Source organism: Electrona antarctica, assembly GCF_951216825.1.
Source record: "Electrona antarctica genome assembly, chromosome: 7".
In the NCBI taxonomy this organism is placed as follows: domain Eukaryota; kingdom Metazoa; phylum Chordata; class Actinopteri; order Myctophiformes; family Myctophidae; genus Electrona; species Electrona antarctica.
The window spans coordinates 18,416,245-18,435,608 of NC_136812.1; the positions used below are offsets into that span (position 1 = coordinate 18,416,245).

The 19,364-nt window shown below is 43.4% G+C and overlaps 1 protein-coding gene across 1 annotated transcript in view; it reads right to left on the reverse strand.

Annotated features, from left to right (window-relative positions):
- Positions 1-551: 551 nt before the first annotated feature.
- Positions 552-19,364, reverse strand: part of hcn2b (hyperpolarization activated cyclic nucleotide-gated potassium channel 2b) — a gene marked incomplete at its 3' end in the record, with an annotated part of 51,873 nt that continues 33,060 nt past the window's right edge. Inside the window, exons 5-8 of the mRNA XM_079506695.1 lie at positions 11,794-11,940; positions 11,151-11,391; positions 7,622-7,786; positions 552-1,561 (exon numbers count right to left, since the gene is read on the reverse strand). Coding sequence (XP_079362821.1) covers positions 552-1,561; positions 7,622-7,786; positions 11,151-11,391; positions 11,794-11,940 — 1,563 coding nt within the window. The remainder of the gene's footprint in view (positions 1,562-7,621; positions 7,787-11,150; positions 11,392-11,793; positions 11,941-19,364) is intronic.

The following is a 19,364-nucleotide window of genomic DNA, read 5'->3' on the forward strand; positions in this document are numbered from 1 at the left end:
ATTACTTTGCACTGATGTTATTTTACACTGTTTTGACAAAAAGGTGGTACTGTAGATATGATATCCAAGTAGTGCCAACTTCATTTGTCATCTGAAGTGGGTCCCTGATTTTCTTTTAGTCCCATTTTACGCCAGGTGTGCATTGTTCAGATTAGCAGATGAGGGAGATAAGTGCTAAACACAGATATAGCTGCTCATATGCTGTTGGTAATGCCTATGGTATCAGTGTAATGCAGTAAATAAAGGAGGCTGATGTGGGTAGATGCTATTTTACTACTGTCAGTACGTCTGCTACTAGAGTAGAAACATCCCAGTGAAATCCCCATACCACCTTCATAATCTCAGTTCATCACAACACAGTCTCAGCCTTACTTTCTCCTTTCTACCACTCACACAGTGTTCATACATTCATCTAGCCAGCGTCAGCCTGGTGTGGATTAAGAGGTCTACTGTACGAACTGTAGGAGGGAAAAGCAAACCTCACAAAAGTGCCTCCAGCCAAACGGATATCCCCTTGATTGACTCCCACTTATAAAAGAGGTAAAATAGGGTCACAAGTTTGAAGAAAGCCTGGATCTGATTTTGATGTGGTCTGTTTCAGGCAGGCTGACAATGGAGTTCTTCTTGGGCCGTCCTGATTCCGAGTCGACCAGAGCTGTCCCCATGGCCCCCACGGCAAGCCCTGTGCCGGCCCCCAACCCCTGCACACAACTCGGCAGAGATGCTACCGGAAAGGCTCCCACAGACATCTGGTGGGGCAACATCACCCTGTGTGGTATAATACCCCGGAAGCCCGGGGGGCCTGGCGGGATTTGAGGGGGTCCAATAGAGGCGGAGGAGATTCTGGTGGACTGGGGCGGACTGGGGATTACTGGCCAGGCCCCATCGTGGGGCAACGAGGGCTGAGAAGCTGACAACGCCCTGGCGTCCTGGCTCAGACTGGCCATGTTTAAAGAATGGGTGCTGCTTTTATGTGTGTTGGGCCTGTATGCAGGGCTACCAAAATGTTGATGTACTAAAGATAGCTGGGAGGTCGAGGTGGGTTCCCCGAGAGCACTGGATCCATACCGGAATGACCGTCCTCCCACTGCCAGTGGGCTGTGGGTCGGGGGACTGGACAGGACGGAAGCAAAGGCAGCAGCACCGTGGAGCTGAGGCTGCAGGGGCTGCTGGGATTGGAGCGGAGAGGCCGGGACTGGGCTGGATACATTTGGTATAATCTGGAACCGTCTTGGCATCCTGGGTGACTGCAGTTTCCCGAGCCCAACCAAGGGTGCCGTCATTGGGGAGCAGAAGCTCATTGCAACGGCCTGCTGCAGGGTGGCAATCGCTGAGCTGTGGATCTGGGAGGAAGACCCCGGAGAAGCAAACATTCCCCCTGCATGCGCCGAGGAGGGGGCCATGGACATGGACATGGAGCGCTGCCGCGGGACGTCCACCTGCTGGACCATCTCACGGTCGTATTTCACGATCTCCTGGATCATCTCGTTCTCCCGGTTGTTGAAAATGCCCGAGTTGAGGTCATGCTGCACCTTGTGCATCAGGATGGAGTTCTTCTTGCCTGTAGAGAACAAAGACAACGGAGGGATGTTCTATTACATGACAGGAGAGAATGGTTTGTGTTTATCTGTTGCCTGTGTGGGATACTGTGTACTTTGGAATACTTGAATGAATACAGTATTTCTCACTATCCACTGTGTATTGACTTCATATTCATCCACTAAGATATGTTTATGTTACACTTTGACTGTAATTGTAATTATACCTAATATACTGTTAAACGTAGGTCAAGTGATATTTTTGGGTTACAACTATTTGTTGAAAGGTTAAAGCATTCTGTTCGGAGTGATAATTGCTATGGTGCAGTAAACGGGGGACTCCCCATCTCTCCAGCTCTTTAATAAACAGAAAATACATTTACAGGTGGGTGTTCCAGTTCTAATTTTGTTTGCTCCTTTCTTTTTGTCATCAATTCCAATTTCACTTGTTAATATTTGTCCTGTTAGTTCTCTCTCTCGACCTGAAAATGCATTTTCTGATTTCAAAGCTGGAGAAAATAATATAACTTGTCTTACCCTACCTTTAATACTCGATAAACTCTTAGTGCACTTTGACTATTGTTTTTTTAATATACCTGTTCATAGCTCATACAACATGCAAATCCCAGGCAGTCCAAGTGCAGACGGCCAATATAGTTCAAAGTTAATTCCCAGTCAGTATTTATTCAGAACAGCGTTACAAAGCTCCCAATGGTTATATAAAGCCTTATGATGCTGTTAAATAACACTCCATCAATTCCACTCAATTGACTCCCCGGCTGGAGATACGTAGATCAGTGAAACATAAGAGGATAAGAGATAGCTGGAACTCAGTTAACTTGATAATCAAAGTTATGTTCCATCTATATCCTCTTACCAGGTATCTGTTATCTGACTGTGTCTGCAATTTGATATAAAGCTACAGTATACTGTACTGTATATGTATATTATTTGATATTTGTTTTAATATTTAAAATGTTGTCTTCCCCTGTCATACGGTGCTCCCTATGGTGCTTCTTATGCCTTTCGGTTTTCAACCTTTATTTTAAGTAAGTCAAAATGATAATGATCATATTTATAAACGTAATTTTAGCCAAAGCTGTCACATTTAAGCCCTTTGCACTCCAAGCTCTCTACATGGAACGGGTCCATTTGGTTTCTTTTGTACACTCAGAGTGTACTACACATGTACTGTATGCATGTCTATTCTCTACTGTATCTATCGTTCATTCGTATACAAGATTATATTAAATCAATGCTGAGAATCGATTACAACTTGGACTTGACACATTAATGACATTGTCGTGAGAAAAGCCATTGTGTTAGTCATATCAAATTATAGGGAATTACATGACTAACTATGTATTATTCTGAGGTCAATCAACATGGGCTATTTGATTTTTGAAGGACATTTATTTTTTTGCTGTTTGCCTGTTGAAAAATGTTTTCACTTGAAATATTGCAACTGATTTTATTTAGGTTTTACTTAATTCATTTAATGATTAAAGGTAGTGCAATAATATACTGTAGGCTGTGTTAGGTTCAATATGTGCAATCATTTCAATACGTTTTGCATAAACATTGAGCCAGTCCGGCCCTCGACTTGTACCAATGTTTTTAGGTCGGCCCACTGTGTATTTGAGTTTGACATCCCTTTAACCTCACTGAATCTTGAGGGGTAAATTAATGCATGCAATGACCTATATGTCATGATGACCCATTCCCTAGAGAGAGGGAGAGAAATAGCATAAGGGAAAGAAAATGGAGAGAGATGAGACAGAGACTTGGCGGGGGGAGGGGGGGGGGGGGGGCTGAAAGGATAGACATACAATGTATACAGGCATGGGGTTGGGTAGAGAACGGGAGAGGGTAGGGGGTATACAGGCATGGGGTGGGGTAGAGAACGAGAGAGTGTAGGGTGTATACAGGCATGGGGTGGGGTAGAGAACGGGAGAGGGTAGGGGGTATACAGGCATGGGGGGGTAGAGAACGGGAGAGGGTAGGGGGTATACAGGCATGGGGTTGGGTAGAGAACGGGAGAGGGTAGGGGGTATACAGGCATGGGGTTGGGTAGAGAACGGGAGAGGGTAGGGGGTATACAGGCATGGGGTTGGGTAGAGAACGGGAGAGGGTATTAGGGTGTATACATGGCATGGGGTGGGTAGAGAACGGGAGAGGGTATTAGGGTGTATACAGGCATGGGGTGGGGTAGAGAACGGGAGAGGGTAGGGGGTATACAGGCATGGGGTTGGGTAGAGAACGGGAGAGGGTAGGGGGTATACAGGCATGGGGTTGGGTAGAGAACGGGAGAGGGTATTAGGGTGTATACATGGCATGGGGTGGGTAGAGAACGGGAGAGGGTAGGGTGTATACAGGCATGGGGTGGGTAGAGAACGGGAGAGGGTAGGGGGTATACAGGCATGGGGTGGGTAGAGAACGGGAGAGGGTAGGGGGTATACAGGCATGGGGTTGGGTAGAGAACGGGAGAGGGTAGGGTGTAGACGGGAGAGGGTAGGGGGAAGACGAGAGAATAATTTATACAGAGACCATCTCCTCCGCTGATCACGTGTGGAGATACTATATAGGCAGCCAGTGATTCTGCAGAGTCACATCTGTGCAGGCCATGGGATATCTGTTTCCTGGGAGGGTGACTGTTTGGTGTGTGTGTGTGTGTGTGTGTGTGTGTGTGTGTGTGTGTGTGTGTGTGTGTGTGTGTGTGTGTGTGTGTGTGTGTGTGTGTGTGTGCGTGTGCGTGTGCGTGTGCGTGTGTGTGTGTGTGTGTTCTTGTTGGTGGGCATGCGTTGGCGCTGGAGGAGAAACCAATTTGCAGCTGAAATTGCTTCTTTCACGGAGCTCATGGCAGCAGCGGCAGAGATCATGAGTCCATCACTCAAATCTTAACAGCTTCCAAAACGTCTTCAATTCATGCCCGCCGCCATGTATAGTAGTTATAAGTTATAACCACTTAACAAACATTCTCAAAATTATTTCTGAAATATGAGATCTGCAAGCTCAGCATGTGTCACACTGCAGCCATTTATTTTTCTTTAGAAATTCTTTGAAATTTGTTTTATAATGACATGTCCAAAATTGGGACACCAGGGTTAAGTAGTGATTCATTTATTTAAATTCTTACTTGGCAGGAAAAGAGAGGGATTGATCTTATAACATTTCCGCATGCTTTTATGATCAGCTCTCTCCTGTGAAATAATAGAGAACTAAACCCTAAACCCGATTATTATGCAATCTTTTCATATTTACAAAGCGATTTCAGTTTCATTTTAGGTCAATGAAGATTGAAGATTATAAATATATGTTTAACTTGTTTTTGCAGACCTTCCATCCATATTTTACAATCTGTCTATTGTCAGTCTTTCGAGGATTTCAAGGCATGCATCTTTGTCAGGTCATGCTAAATTTAACAAAGCAAGCTAAATCTGTCCTCAAGTGACAAACAATATTATTAGAAGCCATTCATCCCCACTGTATGAAGTGCCTTTATTCAGTGGGTTACTTATTAGAAGCCATTCATCCCCAGTTCCCCACTAAAGTGGCTTTATTCAGTGGGTTATTTGCTGCAACTGTTCCACATGAAAGTCTGTTTTGCATGCTACTTTAATCATTTATTTGATGTTTACCTACTGTGCACAATTAGTAAAGGGCCTGCTAATCAGTTCCTTTAGCTCTCTCAATACACCAGTGTAGAGTGTATACTAGTATAATTTGCAGCATTTGTGTTCACATATTTTTTATATTCTCATTAAGAAATGAGAATATAGGACTAAGATCGAGCACAAGCCAACCAACGCCAATCACCAACAAGTTGGATGTCTTCCACCGACGATGCCTCAGGTTGAGGCAACTACTTGAGGACCTCATGGAGAGTCCACATCGCCAATGAGGAGGTGATAAGAAGGGCAGGGGTAGCACTACTGTCTGACATTGTCTCCGACAGGAGAATGGCTGGGCACGTACTGTATCTCCGACTGCCAAGCGCCAAGAGAGAGACCGGCAAGTGTGGCAATGCATGGACTGGATGCCAGAGGGCAGAAAGAGGAAGAGAGAGGGAGGCCAAAGAAGACATGGAGAGCATTGGAGACAGACAGCCAAGGAAGACCTAAGTGAGATGGGTGTTGGCTGGCATGGAGCAAGAAGGGTCGCCAGGGAGGACCAGGATCAAAATGGAGGTGAATCATCACCCAATGTTCCAATAGGAATACGTGACAAGACAATCTCATCCTCTAAGTGGATTCAGTTTCACGAATAATCAATAAAGGAAGGGGCACATTTATGATCCTGTTCCTCTGAGAAGGAGAGGAACACAGGCCAGAATTGAGTTCACTAATCATGATGTGTTACTCATCCTAGATTAGCAGCCCTTATCATAGAGGCTTAGCAAAATACCAGACCAGGGTTTTAGTCCTGAACGAATCACAGATTCTTTTTTTACGAAAACGTCTAATTAAATATAAACAACTTAATATTGAAATGGGGGGGGGGGGGGGGTATGGGGTAACCTGACTCCGCCAGATGGGGCAGCAGAGAGTACACTGAGTTCCCCCCTCCTGCTCCCATCTGGGAACTCTCAGGCAGACTTGATGCTCCGGCCACCAAACGGCCTGGCCAATCAGCGGCAGCTAGAGGCGGGTTCAAAGGCAGCACTGTGTATGCCTTGTTAGTCAATGACACTCTTTGTTTCAAAGAACAAAACATTGCATTGCTAATGTGATGTGAGCTAATCTTCATTTGCACACTTTTGTTTTTTTGGCCTTTTGACTATGCTGTCTATTCCCCTGGCATTGATTGGTGCTCTTTGATCAAGCTGCATTATCTGCCAGCTAGTTAGTTAGTTAACCCATTAAGGACGGGAACCCATTTTTGGGTTGTTGCTGCCATGTACAGTAGCAACATCTGCTGAACAACTTGTACATCTGGTATTCTCTGCGCACGGCACCGAGAGACGAAGTATGAATGGGTCTCTACTTTCCCACTGGATGTATGACTGAAGCCTGCTCATGGGTGGAATCCAGGCTGCTATGGCAACAGCTGGCAGGTGGCGGCCTGGCGGGTGCATCAGTCTTTTGTAAACATGTGAAGTGTGATCATGTGACAGGACAATGTGAGCAGCTGGGTTGTTGTGACCTGGGTTAGGGTTAGATAGGAGTGTTATGATGGACAGTGTTGGCAGATTTTTTGCAAGAGAAACAAGCGGCCAGGTCTACAACAAGCCCAAAAGAAGTGCCTATAGGCCACATGAGCAGCACACACGTGGATATTTGAAAAGAGCTGATGTACAAGTGATAAGAAATGGGAGATCCGGGCACTCAAAGTTAACAGCCTTTATTTAATACAACGCCAACATGTTTAGATCTGAATCAGTCTTCATCAAGACAAAACAGTTGACGTAGAGTCATAGTCTTGTAGACGATATGAGGTGCAGGTAAACAACTCTCAGGAAAGAAGTTGTTAGACAGAGCACTCTGTGTGTGTTAATCCATTGGTCCAACCAACCCAAGGAGAGTTACTCAGTGTTTTCCTCAGAAGGTGATCAATCATCATCATTAACGCTCAGTGGCCATGGCCCCAGACTGTAGTCTGGGGCCATGGCCGAGCGCAAAAACAAAAATAGCCACCGGCCATATTGGAGAATTGGGCCGTCCCAGTCCATTTCTGTACACCATTTTCAAATCAAGGTCCATTATTTATTCAGCATTTGAGCCATGAACCACCATTTGATGAGATTTAACCTCTCAGACCATTTTGTTATTGTTGGATGACATTTTGTCCACAATTCCATGCTGTATTGATGTGGTACCATAGGAGAGATAACAGGCAAACGATAAAAAAATAACAATTCTACATTCTCTAATTGTGTAGACTTGTAAATTAATTAAGCAATGCAGATGTTTAATTATTTAACTCTTGAGAGTGTAAACACTCTTACACTCTCAAGAGTTAAAGTCCTTTGGTTACCAACCCTCCATCATTTAGCTGGGGACCACCTGGAACCCTCTCAAAGACCACTGGTTGATATTGCAGTACTGTTCACTATCAAAGTTCTAGTAAATGAACTGTGGTCTTACCTATCCTGTCCAAGCGGTCGATGGCGACTGTCTCGAAGGCCCTCCTCATCATGGGGTACTCCTCCAGCACCTCGTTGAAGTTGTCCACAGACAGAGAGTAGAGACGACAGTAGGTGTCCGATCGCACACTGGCCGTCCTTCTGCCTCGAGTCAACAGACAGATCTCTGGAAACGGAAAGAAAAATGTAACAATTTATTATGTTACAGCCGGGGTGTGTGTGCGTGTGTGTGTGTGTGTGTGTGTGTGTGTGTGTGTGTGTGTGTGTGTGTGTGTGTGTGTGTGTGTGTGTGTGTGTGTGTGTGCGTGTGTGTGTGTGTGTGTGTGTTTGCGTGTGTGTCATTATAACAATACACATATAGTTAAACTGCAATGCGGAAAGTAGAGAAAGGGGGGGGAGACTGTACGACAATATTGGTCAACAGAATTGGTCAACGTTGCCCGTAGTCTTGCAAGTCATGCTTTTTATATTCTTTATTATGCTAGTTTTCATTATGAAATGGAAGTGTGTTTTTGTTTTGCTTTGCACCACTGTGTTCTTATATTGCATGAGCCCTGCTCCATTACACTGCACTCCAACATTATACACATTATAGGATTACAGTATACAGTATACACTCCCTGACAAACCGCAAGTAGTACAAAATAGACAGCATGATATACAGGATCATTTACTTGAATCATCAACTGAAAAACAGCTGACAGACTAGAGAAAATGTAAAATGAAATACAAGAATACATTTCAGAACATGTATAGGAGTTTGAACAAAGGGAGTCTACCAACGCACCTCAAGCCTAAAGCGGCTGATCCGGTGCTTCACAGGTACAAGGCCTGGAGTTGCAGAAGGAGAATAGACTGGAGCAGCACGGAGTCATGACTCTGATGAAGACCGTAAGGTCGAAACGTTAGTCTTTTGTATACTTTAGCACCTAATAAAAGGCTCTAAATGTCCGTGCTGCTCCAGTCTATTCTCCTTCTGCATGTATAGGAGTTTGTTTGCTATAAACAATATAATAATTAATCTAGCTGTGCAGATATGCATACCTGACGGATACCTGCCAGATTAGTCCCACCGTTTCAATGTAAAACAGTTGAGTTAGACACTTCGGTTCAAGATGAACCATGCATTTACCATTAATTGCAATGATATTGCATTCAGTTTAGTGGTGTGACTGCTCCTCTGATACTACAGATAACCTTCACACACCTGACACAGTATCTGAGATCATAACCCCCCCCCCCCCCCCCAGAAGCAGAGCATAACATACAGAGTTATGCATCAATATAGAACCTTTCAAGGCATAAATTAATACAGATTTAGATTAAATGTAATTCACAGACCATACAATCCACAGAAACAAACATTTAAATATTGAGCTTTTTAAAGCCTGACTGTGTCGTTTTTTGTGGCATATACAGTCAGAATGACCTGTCCTGTGGACAGTAACTCCTCAGGTTTGCCTCCAGCACACATAGCTGCAGCAGAGACAGCTGGGTGAGGGGAGCACATTCATTCATATTCTAAGATATACAGCTATGCTTCATTACATTCACTTGTCCCCCCCTTCCCCTTTGCCTTCTCCCTCTGGCTTTCCCTCTGTATCACTTCTCCGGGCTGGGGATGTTGTCCTGACAACCGTGTCCCCTCTCCCTGGCGTTGGCTGGCTTCCTGCCTACGGAGGGGTTGACATTCACTGACAGTGGGGAGTAGAGTGGAGTGCAGGGAGATTCCATCTGAAGTGTGTGTGTGTGTGTGTGTGTGTGTGTGGTGGGGGGGGGGTCTGTTCCAATCTCCATAGAGCTCAGGCGTGTCCAGAAGCGAGCAGAGCAGACAGGATTAGGAAGCAGACGTTACAGTACAGGGAGGTGGAATTCTAGACCTAGTGGAGCTAAAGAGGGGTCTGGGGACCCACAGGGGTCCTTGAGTGTGTGCTTGAGTGTGTGTAAGCAGGAACTGGGGATGGCAATGAAGGACCGGGAAGTCTGGCGTGGCATTGTGAAATCCATGATCTCGACCGCGGTCGAAAAATGATGATGATGATGTGTGTGCTACGGGTGTCCCCTGCAAAATTACAGTTTAACGACTTTAACCCCATTTTATCAGCTATTCGAAAATAGACCAGCTTGCAGATCATCTGTTTTGCAAAACATTCAGACAAATTTGAATCATTCCTTTTATCGACACATATCTTCTTTTGGGGGTCCCTGGCACAAATTATTTTCACATGGGGATCCGCGGCCAAATACAGTACATATAAATGTTGGTGTTCCTTGACATGAAAATGTCTGAGAACCACTGAAGTAAAAGAACAGCCACTGCAGCAAGATGACCAGTCTACACCGGACATTCATCCTCACACACGTCAAGACAGAGCAGCGCGTCATTTACATCATTTACATCTAATTTACATCTTCATCGAGACTAGAGGTGTGTACTCGATGAATATGTAAATTAGTCTCTGTACAGTCTAGTGACTAGACTGTACAGAGACACAGGATGTTGAAGTTACTGAGCCACTGTGACTATAGCACGCACGCACGCACGCACGCACGCACGCACGCACGCACGCACGCACGCACGCACGCACGCACGCACATACTGACACACACACACACACACCCTAACATATCCCTAATGTATATTAACTCTAACCCAAACCTTACTGTTTATGAAACTGCAGTACAAGGGTCAGTGACGAAATGGAAATCTTTTTAAATATTATTTTAAAGGCATGCATCCTGTTTGTAGTACTCCAATTGGTAATTTCATATCATGTCATTTGAAAATACATTTGCACCATTTTCACAATGTAAAATACAGAAATTGAAATTGTGAAATTGTGCGCGTGCAAGCGTGACTGCCCGCACAGGCGCACATGCATGCATGTTTGTGTACTATATCTGTGTACCTGCACCTGCACGCATGTGTCATGTGTGTTTATGTGTGAATAGCAGCAACAGCAGTGCAATATAGTCCCCAGATGGAGAACAGCTTGGAAAGGTGGGACAGGAGAGGTTGAAAGGCGAGAGACCACACAACCAAGTCTCACTCAAGGTAATCTCTCAAGACAGACAAAAACAATTGCTGATGGCTTCCCAGATTGCACTCAGGGTGGCTTTTATTCTAGCTGTTGTTGCCACCATTCCATTTCCATGGAGAAAAAAAAGAAGAAAAAAAAACTCTCCCACTTCTGGGAGTCGGAGTTTGTTTTCTTCCACTATAGGTAAAAGTACAATTACTACCATAAAAAGGTACTCAAGTGAAAGTAAAAATTACCATTTGAGAAAACTTACGCAAGCAGAAGTACAAAAAAAAGTACCTGGTTAATAAATGACTCAGGTACAAGTTACCTTTCTTGTCTGCATTAGGGGGAAAAACGATTTGATTGCTCAAATAACGATGCATTTGACTGTATTCATCATCTGTTTTTACGCCTGGAGACGTAAAAACTGCGAGAAAAATACAGACAGGCAGTGAGCATAATATAGTCCATGAAAACAAAACAACACACCAATGTGTGTCATCTTACCTCCAAAATAAGAGCCATCCATCAGCTTCATTCCCACACTCCCTTTGGTCAGCACAGTGACCACGCCATGCTGGATGAAGAACATCTTCTTGCCGATGGTGCCCTCCCTGACGATGTAATCTGCAGGCTGGAACACCTCGAACCTCAGCTTGGTCAGCATGGCCGTCACAAAGTTGGGGTCAGCGTTGGCAAACATGGGCATGGACGCCACCAGCTTACGGCAGTTGAAGTTGACAATTTCCTGATTGACAATTGGGTGAAAATGTGATTTGTTGAAACGTGTCCTTCGTTTGTCCCAAAAGAATCTTAAATTCTTTCTAGTTTCTAGGTACCATAGATACATACATTACATACATATTGGGTGTCAAAATAAGAGTGTGTGTGTGTGTGTGTGCTTTCTGCTTTGGCAATGTAAACGTATGTTTTCTCATGCCAATAAAGCCCTTTGAATTGAATTGAATTGAATTGTGTGTGTGTGTGTGTGTGTGTGTGTGTGTGTGTGTGTGTGTGTGTGTGTGTGTGTGTGTGTGTGTGTGTGTGTGTGTGTGTGTGTGTGTGTGTGTGTGTGTGTGTGTGTGTGTGTGTGTGTGTGTGTGTGCGTGCACACACACGTGTGCGTGCATGTGTTTGTTTGCATGGTTACCTCTCTCAGAGGCTCATTAAGCTCTTCCAGAATGCTCTCCTCATCAAACATCTTGCCCTGGTACCGGTGCTCATAGTAGTCATGGATTTTCTGTCGGAAGTCAGCCGGCAATTTGTGGAAGGACATGTACTGCTCCACTTGTTTATACTGGGAGATGGAAGGGGGTGGGACCACAACGAGAAGACTTTTTATTAATCATGTGAAAAATAAATGTGAGCCCTTTCTTTGATCATCACCAGAGAAGTGTGTTATTATCCTGGCAGGGCATTGTAATCAGTCTGCCATATTCTGCAATAAATAGATGATTAAATGTTGGCTCAAAAAGCAAAGGTCAAGGTTACAGTCAAGTTCAAAATTAAGAATGGATGAGTTTCATGAAACTTGGTGGGAATCTGTAGGCCCTACACTCTACAGGTTCCCACTTTAGGACAGCCTACAGCGTAGGGTTTGATTGATTGATTGATTTCAAGTACAACTCAATACAAAAACTGTTAACTCTGAGTGGACAACACCATAAAGCATTACACTTGTTTACAATAGGGCCCACCATTTTCATCAAAACATTTAGAGACGTACGAATATACACTTATATAAGAACGTAACAGTGGAATATCTATATAATGAAACTAGACATATAAACTATACATACTATACTATACTGTACTGTACATATACTGTATACTATAAAGTGCTATGACTACATAAAATGCAATTCTAGTGCTGTCTACGTAACATCAAATCAAATCAAATCAAACTTTATTTGTATAGCACATTTACGACCGAGGTCGAACCAAAGTGCTTCACATCACAGAGCATAAGAACATACATCGAGAGTAATACAAGAATAAAAGGAAGGAAAAGCATTATGTAAAAAATGTCAGAACAGAACAATATATCAAAAACAAAAGGCAGTTCCATAGGTGCATGGGAACATAGTGCATAGGTAGGCTATAAAGGCCATGGTAAACATGCTATAAGTCTGTATAAAATGCTATCTAAGGGGCTAGGGTAAGTGCTACGCCTACGGGCCATGATGTCCTGTAGATCTGCAGACTAACTGGATCTCTGGAGAGCCTTAAAGAGAGTGAGACGACTTGTCCTCCTCCATCCACCCGGACATGATATAAATAGGTCACAGGAGCATCTCTTGTGACTTATTTATATTGTGTCCGACGAGTGGAAGGGAATTGTGATAAAGTTAAAGCAACATCTCTCCTAAAGCCCAGGAGGATTCGTTATGCTCTCTACAGTATCCAGAGGAGAAGGAAGATACTCTGTCTGACCCTCTGTTAGTCTTTCACTCATAGACAGACAGACAGACAGACAGACAGACAGACAGACAGACAGACAGACTGACTGACTGACTGACTGACTGACTGACTGACTGACTGACTGACTGACTGACTGACTGACTGACTGACTGACAGACAGACAGACGACTGACAGACAGACAGACAGACAGACAGACAGACAGACAGACAGACAGACAGACAGACAGACAGACAGACTGACTGACTGACTGACTGACTGACTGACTGACTGACTGACTCACATTTTGTACTGAAGTAAAAGTACCCATAACCACAATGTACTCTAGTGCAGTACTTGAGTAAAGGTACTTTGTTACTTTACACCACTGCCACATACATACCCTTCTTTCAGTGTCTCTGTAGTCTTTCGCTCATAAACAGACCTACCAACTGTGGGTTTATATAAATTGGAAAATTGGGTACTCTAATTATTATGTTTATATTATTATGTGGATAATTCGTTAATATAATGTGACACTTTAAATGTGTATATGAATTGTAATGTCTCTGGACATTTGGGGAATTAACTGGTTAATTGAGGATTCCATTCAGTGGGAGGGGCTTAGCCTATTTAAGAAGGGAGACCTGCGCCACTGCCTGGCACTGCAGTGAAGGGAGTACTGTTGAGGAGAGACCCATGGCAGCAGGGCCAATCTGGCCACTGCTGTAATTAGTTTTACTGTGTCATTTTTTGGTGAATTTTCCTGGAATGTGACAAAGGTGAATAAACCCCACTTCTTGTTTGCATCGATGATTCTGTCTGCCGCTTTTTCCAGTATTTTGAAGTTTTTGCTCTGCAAATATACTACCCTCCACACTAAGTCAGAGTGTGACAGGGTTGAAGGGAAATCCTCTCAAGTACCATACTCCCTCAATGAAACCACACACAATACAACAACAAAGAACTCCGCCCTTATTATTCTGCACCTTGATAAGGTTCGAATAAATAATTGTTCATCTTCAGATCACCGTAGCAGATAAGTTGTGTACAGTAAATGCATCCAAGCAAAGTACACAGAACAGCCACCATGACTCAGTTGAGAAATGCTGACACTGAACAGCAGCTCAAGTGTTGGATGTCTATTCATAATATTTACAATGTGATTTAAAGCGTTTACTGCGTAAGTACTGATGGCGTAAGTACTGATGGCGTAAGCCTCACACCACCATCTCTACTGTCACAGTCAAGATGATGAGAGATTATGGAAAACATTTTCAGTGTTGTATCTCTTGACTTGATTGGCTAGTCTTTGGACCTTAAGTGTGACCACTGTTCAAGTGATTCCATCCAATCGTTTTAACTGAAAATCAGGATGAAGCTAAAATATTTAGTGTGGTTGATTATACCAAAAGATCGTATCCACCGGTCTGTGTGGGTGTGTGTATACAACATACAGTAGGCAAGGAAAGGAAATACCATAAGTTAATTGTATACCTTTCAACACAACATAAGACAGCAAGACAGACAAAATGAAGACTGCAAAATAAACAATAAAATAAAGGACAATTGAATATAATAAAGAAAATAAAAACAAGTTTATTCGAGAGTTTGCACTATTATGTAGTGCATAAAAGCAAAATATTGATTCTCCACATTTAGTTGTGATTTTGGCAACAGAAAGCTGACCTTTCCCAGATGACCTGAGAGGTCTGGATATGTCATGATGAAGCACAAGATCAGAAATGTATTTTGGCCCTAAACCATGCAGTGTCTCTCAACCAAGCCTTGAGGGGTTCCAGGTGGTCTCCAGTTAAACAAATGATTGAGAGTTGGTAACAAAATGTACCCTTATAAATCTTAACTCTTGAGAGCATAAAATTAAACCAAATGGACCCTTATGGGTCATTTTCTTTTAATTTTACGCCATCTCAAGTTAAATTATTATAGTTTTAGTTTTTTTTCATTGTGAGTTGTAACAGGGTGGCTGACGGCTGTATTGGTTCATGACTGGCATGGTGGCAAAGAATGTCTCTATGTAGGCCAATTCTTTCTTTCTTTCTTTCTTTCTTTCTTTCTTTCTTTCTTTTTTAATTGTGACTTGTCATTGATCTTTGATTGGCCTTGTTTATGTTGCCCCCATGATTGATTTGCAACAGTTGTGTAACTCGCCTCTCATTTATTTCAACAGACAGATGTGTTGCTGTATGGAGTCCCCTCAGTGGGCTTTATAACAGCCATCAATTACAAATGTTAATTTTCAACAGGTTGCTGAGGTTCATTGTGAGTTGTAACCTTAGAGTATATATGAATAGAGACGGCACCAGAGTTCTCCTCCCATCCACTAGCATTAAGTTGCTCAAAAGCGCATGAGGCGATTTCACTCCTCCTTCCGGGTAGGAACAGAGTGCATTCTGGGATGGATTTGCCCCAATAACATGAACGCGCTGCCGTTGACTATCACGTATGAAACAGCGTTCACGTGTCATGGGCCCAATAACATCAACGTGCGCAATGATAGTCAACGGACCAGCGCTGCAATGACAAATCCGGCCACTATGTCCATTTCGCCTCAGGGTTTCCTCCGGGTGCCGTCTCTATTCATACTCTAAGGTTGTAACAGGGTGGCTGACGGCTGTTTTGGTTCATGACTGGCATGGTGGCAAAGAATGTCTCTATGTAGGTCTATTCTTTCTTTCTTTCTTTCTTTCTTTCTTTCTTTCTTTCTTTCTTTTTTAATTGTGACTTGTCATTGATCTTTGATTGGCTATATATAACTATAATGAGGCTCCCACAGTGTCAGTTTTCTCCCCACCAGTTCTGGGTGCTTGACGCAGTGGCCTGCCAGCCTCATCCTTCTCTCTCTGACAATTTACAATTTAGGCATTTAGCAGACGCTCTTAATCCAGAGCGATTTACATAAGGCAAGAACAAAAAGCATGGCAATACATCACATACATAAAAAGTAGTATTCAAGAAAGCTAAGAACGTAACAGTGGAATCTATATATAATGAAACTATACATATAAACTACTACTAAAAGTGCTATGACTACATACAATGCAATTCTAGTGTTGTCTACATCACATGCTATAAGTCTGTATAAAATGCTATCTAAGTCTACAAAAGTGCTATCTAAGGGGCTAAGGTAAGTGCTACGGGCCATGATGGAGTCTGAACAGGTGGGTTTTCAGACTATGGCGGAAGATTGGGAGTGAGGTTGCAGTTCTGATTGTAATGGGAAGTGCATTCCAGAGTTTTGGAGCCAGAAGGGAGAAGAGTTTGGGACGTGTGGAGCGTTGTCCCGGCGTTTTTAGTGAGGGTACTTCCAGCTTTTGTGAACACCCCAGGCCGTTTTTAAGTTGTTTGATTCAGTATTTACTATTTAGATATTTGATATTGATTTTAGCTGCCCCACCCCCTTCCTATACAAACCTATACATACAAACCCACTTCAGACATTTTTAACCATGATAGATTCATTGAAAACACCCGTCCTTGGTTCTGGTGACTGATATTGATATTGTTTTTTCACGTACTATTTTTTTTTTAAATACTTTTTAGATTTTTTATAGATCCTTATTCTTTTCATTTCGCAAAAAGACAATTATTATAAATAAAATGAAAAGAGCACACGCCCATCAACTGTACATGGACGGTGCCGCAGAGGAGAGGGTCAAACTTAGAAATTCCTTTGAAATTCCTTGGCGCTCACAGAAACTCAGTCTCACACATGGGATGTACGTACACACCACCTAAGCTAGTGAGGAAGGCATAGCAACACCTCTATCATCTCAGGAGACTGCAAGTCATGGTGCTACGGATCATTTACAGAGGTCCCGGCCACCTGTTTTTATACATTCAATGACTCCGTCCCATCAAAAAGAAAAAGGCCAAGGGAACTAGGAAAGAGGACCACCTACATCCAAACCTAACAAATGCTTCCGTCAATAACAATGAAGACAGTGATGTAGTGGTGACGGGTGGATCCACCTCATTAAGTCAATCAGGGGGGTAATCGTAACATTCACTTTGCAACAATCTCAATTAAACTGAGAAGTCTCTCTCTCTTTCTTTCTCTCCCTGGGAAGATGCTGAATTTTATTGACTTTTCCATTTTGCTCTGTAGTGACTGTGTCACTTAAGTCAATGAGCTCAGATGCCCTCATATTCACCTCAGTCACACAGCTGTGAGCTCTTAAGATGAATGTGTGAGCAAGTTAATCCAGCCGCAGGGAGAGTTTATGCTAACAGTAGAGAGTGCAACGTCAAGGAGAAGAAATCACTAAAATGTTGCACTTTCCTTGACTCACCTGCACACGTGAGACTATTTACACTAAGGCCAATATTCTATGTGTTACTGTTCTGTTGCCGCACCTCATTATGTAGTCATTGCAGTGGTTCTCAAACGTTGACCCCCAGTTCGGTATGCATTAGGCCACAGAATTGAAAAAGACTTAAGGGTCGAAACGTTATGTAGTATCATCAGCTGTTTGTTGCAAATTAATAACTATTTGGAGCATTCAAAAGTGAGTTGCTGCAGGCTCCCCGCTCCCGCTTTGTTGGCAATACATCACATACATAAAAAGTAGTATTCAAGAAAGCTAAGAACGTAACAGTGGAATCTATATATAATGAAACTATACATATAAACTACTACTAAAAGTGCTATGACTACATACAATGCAATTCTAGTGTTGTCTACATCACATGCTATAAGTCTGTATAAAATGCTATCTAAGTCTACAAAAGTGCTATCTAAGGGGCTAAGGTAAGTGCTACGGGCCATGATGGAGTCTGAACAGGTGGGTTTTCAGACTATGGCGGAAGATTGGGAGTGAGGTTGCAGTTCTGATTGTAATGGGAAGTGCATTCCAGAGTTTTGGAGCCAGAAGGGAGAAGAGTTTGGGACGTGTGGAGCGTTGTCCCGGCGTTTTTAGTGAGGGTACTTCCAGCTTTCCTGCGTTGGCTGATCTGAGTGCGCGGGAGGGTTTGTAGGGTTCGATCATACCTGCAAGATATGGCGGAGCCATACCTTTGGTTGCTTTGAATGCCAGCATCAGAGTTTTGTATTCTGTGCGGGCAGCGACCGGGAGCCAATGGAGGGAGCGGAGAAGGGGGGAGACATGACCTATTCTGACTTGTGATAGGTCTGGTATTGTAGGTGGTCCCTGGCCATGCATTCAGAAAAGAAAAAAGTTATATTCCTTTATTTAAGGGGCGCTAGCGCCTCCAATGCTTGGCTTTTGAAGATTACGTCAAAGGCAGCCAAGTCTATGGGATTTGAGGATATTACAATGTTTGTTTAGGCATAGAGAGCACTTTAGAGCCAGCCAAGAGTTCTGAATCAACTGCTGTTAGATAGATGTTTAGGGAGACCTACTGTCTCAAGTAATCAAGGATTTTTTGTTATAATGTTGTGTAAATTGTGGGTCCAAACCGATTGGTTCCCATGGCGTTCGGGCTGAAATTGAGAACTCCACTACAAATGTCCTGCTTGCCACATTACTTCAACCACGTAGCACTGTAGCAGTCAGATGAAAAAGAGATGAGGGACAGTGGGACTGCTCCATATAGTCTATTCTTTAATCATTCAGAGTGCTGTTATCTCCTTATATGTCATCTGCTTCATGCAACACACAAGATTTACATGGTGACACCATCATTGGAAGGACTGTCCAGGAAATTAAATGTTGTCACAATGCAAGGTGACATATGGGCAAGAAATGAGTCCCCCCCCCCCCCCCCCCTCCGTACGCTTGTGTGAACTATAATATCTCTCCCTAATCCGCAGTCCGCATGCACTGAATACCACGGTGCATGAATATCATACATGCATGCAGTGTTTTGGGGGGTTATTTCAGCATTTTATCCTAATATCCTATAGGCCTATACAAAAACCTGTTTGTTCTCTGCCAGAGTTCATTGTTACTTATGGTGTCTGGCCATCGAATATGGAGGATCTTCCGCAGGCAGCTGTTAATGAAGACCTGCACTTTCTTGATGGTGGCAGCTGTAGTTCTCCATGGTTCTGCTCCGTATAGGAGGACCGCTTTGATGTTTGTGTTGAAGCACAGCCTTGAGTCAGTCGGATTCACGGTTGTCAAGAACCGCCACAAAAGCTTCTGGTCAGGCTCTGCCAGTGGACCTAATGTAGAATTCCCAGCCTCTGCCTCAGCCAATTGATTGCCATGGCAACCCCACACACCTGCCATTATTTTGATTACTTAACCAGTCCACTTTTCACAGTTTGCACTCTTCAGACACAGGCAGACAGACAGATGGTTACAATGGGTGCTATGACAACAGGTATAGAGCACCGA